The following is a 10,899-nucleotide window of genomic DNA, read 5'->3' on the forward strand; positions in this document are numbered from 1 at the left end:
TGGGTCACCTCCAGGGCAGGCGGGAATCAAACTCATGCGGAAGTGGCTTTAGCTTCTTAGTGCTGTGCTTTAACCCACTGCACCACTAGGGAGGGTACGTAGTTTCTTTTTTTTAACAATGCAGATCAACTTTTTTCCCCTAAGATTTTATTTATTTATGCATACAGAACTGGGGTACAAGCCAGAGGTGGAGAGAGGCTTCACCAGAGACAGAGTGGGGAGCAGAACAGGTAGATCGACAAAGTACGCTGCTGAGGGGAGCAGCAGGTGAGACAGGAGAGGTCTGCCGCGCCATGTGGATCATCTCCAGGGCAGGGGATCAAACTCACACTGAAGTGTCCAGGGCTAGCTTGCAGTGCTGCACCCTAACCCCTTGCACTACCAGGGAGGGCCAGTAGTGTAGTGTTTTTGACTAAAATCTACCTCTTAACTTTCAGAGTGAGCAAGGGAAAAAGAAATCAAAACAGCAGTTACCACATAGTTTTGCTTTGTCATCTTTCTTTAAATTTGTAGTTAGTTTGGGTATATTCATAACTCTTCCTCAGTGTGCACTTTTCATACATACAGCCAATAAACACCAGTGATAGATACTTTTTAAAAAAAGATTTATATGTTTATGCATCTAAGAACCGGGATGTAGGCCAAAGGCGTGGGGGTGAGAAGATTCACCAGAGACAGTGGGGAGCAGAACAGGTAAATCTACTGAACTGCTGAAGGGAGCAGCTGGTAAGTCAGGAGAGGCCTGCTTTTAGAATTTTTTCTTATGCATTTACATATAGACTTATTCTTGATCACTTACATGAAATGTCTACATCTTAATTAAATGGATGCTATCTATCAAAAAGCTTCTGGGAAAATTTAATGTACCACTGTATGTTGATAAAAGGTAGGCATATCCTGGTGCTATCATTAGGTACCCCTGCCAATTCAAGGGATATAAGAAATATGTACCAGCAATAAATTTTATTATGATAGCTGTTTTTTAATACCATCTTAATTTTTTTTTGTTGTTCCATTTGTTTTTTTTTTCCAGATGCCAGAAAATAATTTTTCATTGAAGAAAATAGAAATTAGTGTTTCAGAAGCAGAGAAGCGAACTGGAAGAAATGCCATGAATATGCAAGAAACATATACCGCTTACCTCATTGAAACAAGGTGGGTGATGAGAATTACACCTAGGTTTAAGTAGAAAAACCTTTGATACAAATGATATTGTGTAACAGAATTATTCACAGGTCACTGTTCTTTAAGGGATTTTTTTTTAAAGATTTATTTATGCATACAGAACTGGGGTACAGGCCAGAGATGTGGGATGCGGGGTGAGAGGATTCACCAGAGACAAGAGTAGGGAGCAAAACAGGCAGATTGATGAAGTACGCTGCCGAGGGGAGCAGTGGTCGTGTCGGGAGAGGTCTGCCATGCCATGTGGGTCACCTCACTGGCCGGGGATTGGACTTGTGCTGCAGTGGCTGCGATAGCTTTATAGTGCTGTGCTTTCACCCATTACGCTACCAGGGAGGGCCCTTTCTGTTTCTTTTTAACAGGTAAAATAAATGTGGTACTGTTGAAAGGTATGTAATAATGTGCTTGTTTTCAGGAGAGAGGAAAAGTTAGTGGACCTGGGTTTTACTAGACTCATGCTTTGGAAGACTTCTGGGTGTGGAATACAATCCCTGTTCAATTTTGGGGAAGGATACCTGTTTCTTATGGGTTGTGATGTGATCTTAGATAAATGGAGATTGTTAACATGGTTGTCTAAGAGGAGGAATATATCTAAGTCATTTTAGAAGAGCTGGGAATGAACAGGAAATGAACAGGAAAAATGTATTATATTCAAGCTTAAGGCTTCAGAATAAAGTTGAAAATACAAGTAAATCATGAAGCAAACGATTAAAACTTACCAGGATGGCCTAGGGGCCAAGCATTACTGCTAAGGCCTGAGTTTGATCCCAGGCCAGGGAACTGAAACACGTAATGGCGTATCAGATCTCTCCTGTCTCCAATTAGCAGTGTGTTTCAGTAAATCCTGTTCTGCTCCCTACTCTTGTCTCTGGTGAATCCTTTCACTACCCCCATCTTAAACCTCTCGCCTACACTTCAGTTCTTCTACACAAATAAATAAATAAATTTAATGAAACTCACCAGGAGAGCTGTCTTTTAACTCATAAGTTCATAAGGAAAAGTTAAAGGATTTGAATAGTTTTGCTTAAAGAAAAGCAAGGGAAGTCTCTGTTTTTTGCTAGCTATAAACAGTTTATACAGTACTATAGATTGGTCATTTTTCTCTGCAAACTGCACAGAAATACTTTCAATTAAAACGTGAATATAAGAATTTTTTGATAGCCAGTGAAATCAAACAGTGCAAGTACTACACCTTGTTGATTTTAATATAAATACATTGTAAGGGGAAAAAAGTTAAAATCCTTGCTTTTCTTTTTGAAGATTTATTTATTTATTTATGCGTACAAGAACTGGGGTACAAGCCAGAGGTATGGGTTGAGGTATGAGGGGGTTCACTAGAGACAGAGTGGGGAGCAGAACAGGAGGATTGACTGAAATGTACTGCTGATGGGAGCAGTGGTCAAGACAGGAGAGGTCTGCTGTGCCATGTGGGTTAGCTTCCTGACTAGGGATCAAACTCATGCTGCAGTGACTGTGGATAGCTTTATACTGCTGAAATTTAACCCCTTGAACCATCAGGGAAACACATTGTTTTCATAGGTTTTAAGAAAAGTCACTGAACTTGCCTTAACCCTGAGCACTGTGATTTTCTTGGGGTCTGTGGTTCTACCCAAAAACCAGAGTTAAAATCTTGGTGAATGCTGCTTATTCTACAGACAGTTTTGAAAATCCTCCTCCTAAGTATAGTTTCCCTCCCCACAAAAAGAAAAAAAGAAGGATCTTCTAAAAAGAAAAATTGTTTTAAAAACATTTATTTATGCATAAAGAACTGGGCTGTAGACCAGAGATGGAGGGGTGGCGAGAGGACTCGCCAGAGGCAGAATGGGGAGCAGAATAACCAGATTGATGAAGTACACTGCTGAGGGGAGCAGCAGGCATGTCAGGAGAGGTCTTCCAGGCCATGTGGGTCCCTTCCTTGCTGGGGATTGAACTTGTGCTGAGGTGGCTGCAGCTAGCTTCGTAGTGCTATACTTTCACCTGTTGCGCCACCAGGGAGGGCCTAAAAAATTTTTTTTATGCATTTGGAATTTTAGGAAAAAAAGAGGGTCCCATGAGAAAGCTTTTCAAGTTAAATTAGTCACTTTAAAAATTGTTAGCTCTAGTTTTCTAAAAACTAAAAAAGGATATTTCTTTACCCACTCTTGAACAATGAATTTAGCTGTTGATTATTTTTACTGCTGAAAGAGAATCTTGATTTGAATAATCTGAACTGTTTATAATTGTTTACTTTTGAGTTAGAAATTGAATGTGACAATTTGAAACTGAAAGCTGGAAATGATCATAATTGAGTAATATATAACCTCTGAAAAAATATTAAAGTGGATCATCAGTGTGTGTGTTACACTGTAATAGGATTAGTGAGTTGACTTTCACAGCTGTATTTTATTATAAATTTATTTAAAACAGTGATTCTTAAACTTTCCAAATAAACTTTAAAATGCATAGCAATCATTTAGAGAATTTGTCAAGCTGCAGGATTTTGCTCCGGGTCTAGGAACTTTTATTTTTAAACTAACACCATGTGTTTTTGAATGGGCTGTGGTCCATAATTTTGATTCTCTTTTAAAGTACAAAGAGTTTAAATTTTAAGAGGGTCTAATTTATTTTTTTCTTTATGACTTAGGTTTTCTCTAAAGATTTATTTTTTTAATGCATACAGGAAATGGAGTATAGGTCAGAGGTGTGAGGGGTGAGAAGATTCACCAGAGCAGAACAGGTGGATCTACTGAAATACTCTGCTGGGGGGAGCAACTGGTGAGACAGGAGAGGTCTGCTGTGCCATGTGGGTCAGCTCCTTGGCTGGGGATTGAACTCCTGTTGTAGTGGCTGGCAGTTGCTTGATAGAGCTGAGACTTTAACCCCTGCACCACTAGGGGAGACTTGAGAATTAGTGTTTTTGATTAGATTACTTTTTAAATACAGTGCTCCAAAGATTAACTGACCTTAAACAACCCGTTAACCCTTGACTTTCTTAACTTAATCTTGTAGGATTCTTTTTGTAATTCAGTATTATGCAGGTAACCTTTTATAAAATATTATTAAACCTTGATATTAACTAAAAGTTGAACTATAATTAATTTACTTTTTGGTTACAAGTTGAAAATTCCATTAGCATTTGTCTGTAATTTTGTAGATAAATAGACTTAAGATTGATAAAGATAACAGTTACTAGTTTTTAATTTATTTAGATTTTTTCTGTTCTCAGACTATTAAAAAATAGTTCAGAATGTTCCTCTTTTGGGGCCTCCCTGGTGGTATAAGGGATGTTAATTCTCAGCACTATAAAGCTGTCCCCAGTCACTGTAGCATGAGTTAGGTCCCGGCCAGGGAGGTGACCCACATAATTCAGCAGACCTCTCCTGTCTTGCCCGCTGCCCCCCTGAGAAGTGTATTTCAGTAGATCCACCTGTTCTCCCCACTCTGTCTCTGGTGAATCCTCATATCACTGGCCCATACCCAAGTTCTTATATGTATAAATACATTTTGAAAATCTTTAAAAAAAAAGAATATGCCTTTTTAAAGAATGGTTAAGAACACCTTTGACTTGGGAGACACTGAGATCTTATTAGCTATTGTACTTTGTAAAATGGGACTAATGGTAATGTATTTTATTGTAAAAATTAAATGTTGCCTATAAACCAGTTTTGTACTATTAAATGCTTATTAAATGATTAGATTAATTTGGTAGTTTTGTGGTCTAATGAAGGTTTCTTAATTAGTTTTCAGTGACCACCCTGCCTTATATGGCACTTTTCAAAAATATTTATCAGGATTACTAACAGGCTTGTGGGTATGTATACTGTTTACTGGTTGTACTTATGTACATATAAGAGGGTTCTGTTGGTGACAATTTTGAAAACTTTGAAACTTGATATTAATCCAGATTTTTTATTTTAGCTCAAATAGTATTAATGCTAGCTAATGTTTAGGTCAACTCTTTACAATGGGTTGTAATTTCATTAATCTTGTATTTTTGCTGTGGAAGTCATTTATGCATTTTGAGTTTCATATTTTGTTTCCTTTTTTCAAATAGATGGTGAGTAAACTTAATGACAAACAATATAAATAAATATATGTATATAATTATACATAAATATCTTTTGTGCAAAGCATGGTACATACAAGACTTTATTCCAGGACTAATTTACATTTTGCATGTTGTGGTTGTATGGGTGTTTCCTTTTCTATTTTTAAAGGTTTATTTGAATTTATTTATGTGTACAAGAGCTGGGTGGTAGACCATAGGTGTGGGGGTGGGGTGAGAGGATTCACCAGAGACAGAGTGGGAAGCAGAACAGGTGGATCCACTGAAACACATTGCTGAGGGGAGCAGAGAGTGAGACAGGAGAGGTCTGCTGCGCCATGTGGGTCAGCTCCCTGATCGCACTCATGCTACAGTGGCTGCCAATAACTAGCTTCATGTGCTGAGATTTAACCCCTTTTGCTATGAGGAAGGTATTTCTTGAGGACCTTTTAAGTTATTGTCAAATAAGTGATTAATACATAGGAAGATTCTGATTATGTTTAGAAGATTAATACTTTCTGGGGTCTTCCTGGTGGCACAAGGGGTTAAGTCTCAGCACTATGAAGCTTTCCACAGAAAATCTGCCTGTTCTGCTCCCTACTTTGTCTCTGTTGAAATCTTTTACCTCCTGCATCTCTGACCTACACCCCTGCTCTTGTGTGTATAAATAATCTAAAAAAAAAAAAATCAATATTTTCCTAAAACTAATCATGCCAGTGGTAATCTTCAGTCAAAATAATTTCATATTCTATGATTTTACACTTTTCCCCCAAATATAAATTGGTATTTAAAAATATGGTTGTGATAAGAGCATTGCCTGCATCCCTTTTTATTAAAGGTAAGAATAAGAAATGAGTTTTTACATCTCTTCTCCCTCACCCGTTCAGAGTGAATTACTATGTAGTTTTTGTGGGTATTTCCTGGTACTGGGATACATTTGATTCATTTATAACCTTGGGTGAAAGATTTTACAATGTCCTAGTTTTTAGCAAGAATGTTATTCTTTCATTGTGGCAGAAGTGCAGTTAAGAATACTTTTCATAGATCATGCTTAGTGAAATAAGCCAGAAAGAAAAGGAAAAATACCAAATGGTTTCACTCATAGCAGGAGTATAATGGACCAGGCGAGGGGAAAAAAAAATAATGATGATAATAATAATAGTAATAATAATAAGCAGTTATATACCAGAGACAATTTATGAGGATAGAGTGGGGACTGGGGTCAAAAACAGTGGGGGTAGGTAAATGCATTGGACTTTGGTGATGGCACATGGGTGATTTGGTGATCGGAAGCCCAAGGAGATTACAACTGAGATGGAAAAATTCACAAAATGATATAAAAAAAAAACTTTTCATAATGAAATACTAGCTAAACCAGATTTTACTATATTGCAATATTAATTATTGCATATTAACTGAATTATTATCGAGTCTTTAGAATGTTCCTAAATGTGACTATTTCTTTTGAGTTCACATAGGTTATCTATTACAGAAATTGATTAATAAGATCAAGAGCTTTGGAGTGAGATGGATTGAGAGTGCTCTACTAACAGATAATTTTGATTTTTAGGAAGAGCATACATTGTACAGCTGCTTTTTCACCTATAAAATGGAGGCAGTAACCTTGATTCACAGGGTTGTTGTAAGAATTAAGTAAAATGAACATGAAAAGTTCTTTTCTTTGTGCCTGATTCATAAGTAAATAGTAAATGGAATTATAAATTTTAAAGGTAAAATGTACATGTATTATATATTTTTAGAATAACTGAAATGTTACTCTTCCTTTTCAGGTCAGTTGAACATGTTGATGGTCAGAGTGTCCTTACAGATTCACTTTGGAGGCGGTATAGTGAATTTGAGTTGTTGAGAAACTACCTTTTAGTTTACTATCCACATATTGTTGTGCCACCTCTACCAGAAAAAAGGGTAAGAAGTGAAATGTCAGTATCATTTACGAGTATTTAGCATTAAGACTATTTTTCATGATTATTTCGTTTACCTAGGCAGAATTTGTTTGGCATAAACTCTCTGCTGACAATATGGACCCAGATTTTGTGGAAAGACGAAGAATTGGTTTAGAAAACTTTCTCTTACGAGTTGCTTCACATCCCATCCTTTGTAGAGACAAAATCTTCTATTTATTTTTAACACAGGTATTTTTATCTTAGTATTTTAAAAAATTCACTTGACTTGGGATATCTTTTAAACTATAGAATGTGTTTATTCTTAAGGATCCTTTTGTAGCAGCTTTGTTAATTTATATGCATTTCTCGTTTTGAATTTCTAAATAATTCTTTTATCTAACATTTTCATACGTAAAGATAGGAAAAATAGTACTTTTGCTGTCCCTATGTCACTTAACAATACAGTCATTAGATTTTAGATTTTTGGAGCCCAGACCTGTAAATTTTTGGTTCTCTTTTGGAATCTGATTATATGTTTGATTTTGAAGTGAAAAGTTCTCTTTTTTAAGCCTTTCTCCACCTACCCTGCAAGAAGAATAGAATAATAAGTATTTAACTTATTTGATTAGGAATATTCCTTATGGATTGTTTTATTTTGTGATGACTTCTATAACTTAATTTTTAGGAAGGTAACTGGAAGGAGACTGTGAATGAAACTGGGTTTCAGCTGAAGGTAAGAATATTTGTATGAAATAATTTCTTGTGTTCTTTTACAGTTCCCAGCATAATGTCGTGTTCTTATTGGGTACTTGTATTTATTGAATGTGTAAATATTGGGAATAGGGTTTGCATTTACAGTTTTTAAAAGAACACTGCAATTTATTTTTGATTTGAGTAGATACAGTTTTACTAGTTAGACTGAAGTGAACATATTTACTAATTAATTTCTATTGAAAAAGAACATTTTGAAACAGGAATTTAGAGACAAGTGATAGTTTCTTTGTGTCCTTCACTACTGCCACTCATAGTGTTGCTCCTCATTGTTGCTCATTTTTTAAAACCAGCTATGAAAGATAGTTATGAAGAACCAAATTTATGTTTCCTAAGATGAGCCATCAGTCATGCTTTTACTGACATTTGGTGTCTATTTTTGAGTGGGTCAACTTTTAATTAATATCTCTTTATTTCTTAGATTTATTTTTATTTATATGTATAAGAACTGGGGTATAGCCCAGAGGTGCAGGGGATGAGAGGATTCACCAGAGACAGAGTGGGGAATAGAACAGGCAGAGTGGCTGAAATACAAAACTGAAGGCAGCAGAGGGCAAAACAGTAGAGGTCTACTGCACCATGTGGGTCAGCTCCCTGGCTGACATATCAAAGTCATACTGCAGTGACTGTGGATAGCTACATGGTGCTGCATTTTAACTCCTTACACTACCAGAGAGGTCCTGAATTAATATCTTAATAATACATGCTCATTTGGTTATTTTGCAACATTTCAAATTTAGTGATTAGAGTTAGCATTTGAGAATAACATTGTTACTTACAAATTGAAGAGCATAGTGAAGGTAAGGTGACTACCTTAATTAATTCTATTCTCCCTATTGAACCCAAAAGTAACATGACACTGGTTGTCTTCAATTTTAGAAAGTCTTCCTCTGTTGTGTAAAACTAAGTAGGTAACAAAATTTCAACAGATCTAGACAAGAACAAAATATCTTTGTGAGGATTTTTAAAAATACCCCTTAGAGATTTAGGCACTGGTATATGAGTATTTGAAACTTAACACAAAAAATGCTAGTAAGAGGAAAATTTTATTTTCTACATAGAAATATAATCAATTGTCGGCCCTTTCTGTTGGCGCAGCAGGGTAAAGCCAAGAAACACTGCAAGCTAGCCACAGCCGCGAATCCCCCCCACCCCCCCAAGAGGTGATTTCACCTGGTGTGGTAGACCTCTCCTGACCCACCCACTGCTCAGCAGTATATCTTATCAATCTGCCTGTTCTGCTCCCCGCTCTGTCTCTGGTGAAGCTTCTCACCACTCCTGCACCTCTGGTTTGTACCCCAGTTCTGTCTGAATAAATAAATAAATCTTAAAAAAAAAAAATCGATTGTCTAATTGTTTTGTAGACTGATTTTAATTTATTTTTTATTTTTAATTTTTTTTAATTTATAAATTTTGTATTAACTGGTTACATGAAAACAGAATTTTCTTGGGTATATGTCATTTTATGGTGTTCAGAGAGTACTGAAATTTTGATTTAGCAATGTATTTGAAACAACTCAAAACTTAAAATATTGTAGGTTTTCTGAGAACTAGTCTAAGCTATGTTATGATATGTTATATGCCTGTCCTGCTCTCTACTCTCTCTAATGAAGCCTTTAAACCACCCCCTGCCTTGTACCCTAGTTCTGTATGCATAAATAAATAAATGTTTTTTTAAAAAAAAAGGTGATACGTAATATCATTTCATTTCTCTGGAAGCCATGTATTTGGTAGTCACAACTAACTGATAACATTTTAAAGCTGGAATTTAAATTTAAGTAAAACTAATTGCTGAGATGTTTAGATAATGTAACACTGGTTCTTTCAGATAGGAGAACCCACTTAATTTTATTACAGCTTTTCAACCAAACTTGACTGTTTTCTAGGCTACAGCATATTAAAAGAAAATCTGAAAGATCTAAATACTAATAGATACAGGCATACTGTGATAGTCATGAAACTTGATAGCTGGACCTGCTGGTGAAGAAGGATAGCAATGATATGACGGCCAAACACTGCAGTGTGGGGATATTTAGCATGGGACCATACCCCTATGCACTACCCCCATGTAGTGCCTGTGGCTTTGTTATATCACAGATGAGTTTAATATAGTAAATACCTTGAGGTCTGAAGAAAAGGTTGAATTATGCTTGCTGTGTAACTATACTTTTTTTTTTTTTAAGATTTATTTATGCTTACAGAACTGGGGTACAGGCCAGAGGTGTGGTGAGTGAGAGGGTTCACCAGAGGGTGGGAAGCAGAACAGGCAGATTAACAAAATATACTGCTGAGGGGAGCAGAGGGTGGGTCAGAAGGATCTCCCATGCCATGTGGGTCAGCTCCCTGGCCAGAGATAGAACTCTTGCTCCAGTGGCTTTGGAGAGCTTCCCCTTGTACCACCAGGGAGAACTCACTCTTAACTCAGTGTTTTTGTTCTTATTTTTTTTTTAAACTATGCAACTTTTTTCCTCATTGAGTTAGTTTGTTCAAAATACTGAATCCTAGAGTTTATCACATCTATACAGATTCTTCCTAACCTAAAACTTGCTGTCTGAACCTTTGCTATAGGGTGATAGCTAATACTTTTAGGAACGTAATTTTAGAAAGACTGTCAAAAATGTTAAAAAACATTTTTTTTAACTTGAATAGAGTATCTTATCTGAATATCACAACCATTATAACTATGTGTTTGCTCTATGCTAAACACTTAATATATATAGGTGTGTGTACATACATTTTTCTGATTATTGCCTTAGTACATTTGAGTTAGTCAATATTCTGTACATTTTCAAGATGAGGAAACCTAGAAAATGACTTGTACAAGATTGGATAGTTATAAGTAGTAGAGACTTCATCCAAGTCTAAGCTTCATTCAAAAATTACCATCCCATATTACCTTTCTTGTATTTATTAGAAATTTAATTAAGGTATGAAAAGATGGTAAGGGAAATGTTGGAAACAATATTTTAGTGAAATAAAATCATTCTGAGTCAGAGCTGATATATATATATATATATA

General features: G+C 36.0%; 1 protein-coding gene across 1 annotated transcript in view; it reads left to right on the top strand.

The window, feature by feature from the left end:
• SNX4 (sorting nexin 4) overlaps positions 1–10,899 on the top strand; it is a 48,885-nt gene that overhangs the window by 7,079 nt on the left and 30,907 nt on the right. The window contains exons 2-5 of the mRNA XM_004675142.2: positions 1,034–1,155; positions 6,997–7,132; positions 7,210–7,359; positions 7,796–7,843. Of these exons, the coding sequence (XP_004675199.1) occupies positions 1,034–1,155; positions 6,997–7,132; positions 7,210–7,359; positions 7,796–7,843 (456 nt within the window). The remainder of the gene's footprint in view (positions 1–1,033; positions 1,156–6,996; positions 7,133–7,209; positions 7,360–7,795; positions 7,844–10,899) is intronic.

Source organism: Condylura cristata, unplaced genomic scaffold (genome assembly GCF_000260355.1).
Source record: "Condylura cristata isolate star-nosed mole 26May11 unplaced genomic scaffold, ConCri1.0 scaffold00003, whole genome shotgun sequence".
Taxonomy (NCBI): Eukaryota; Metazoa; Chordata; class Mammalia; order Eulipotyphla; family Talpidae; genus Condylura; species Condylura cristata.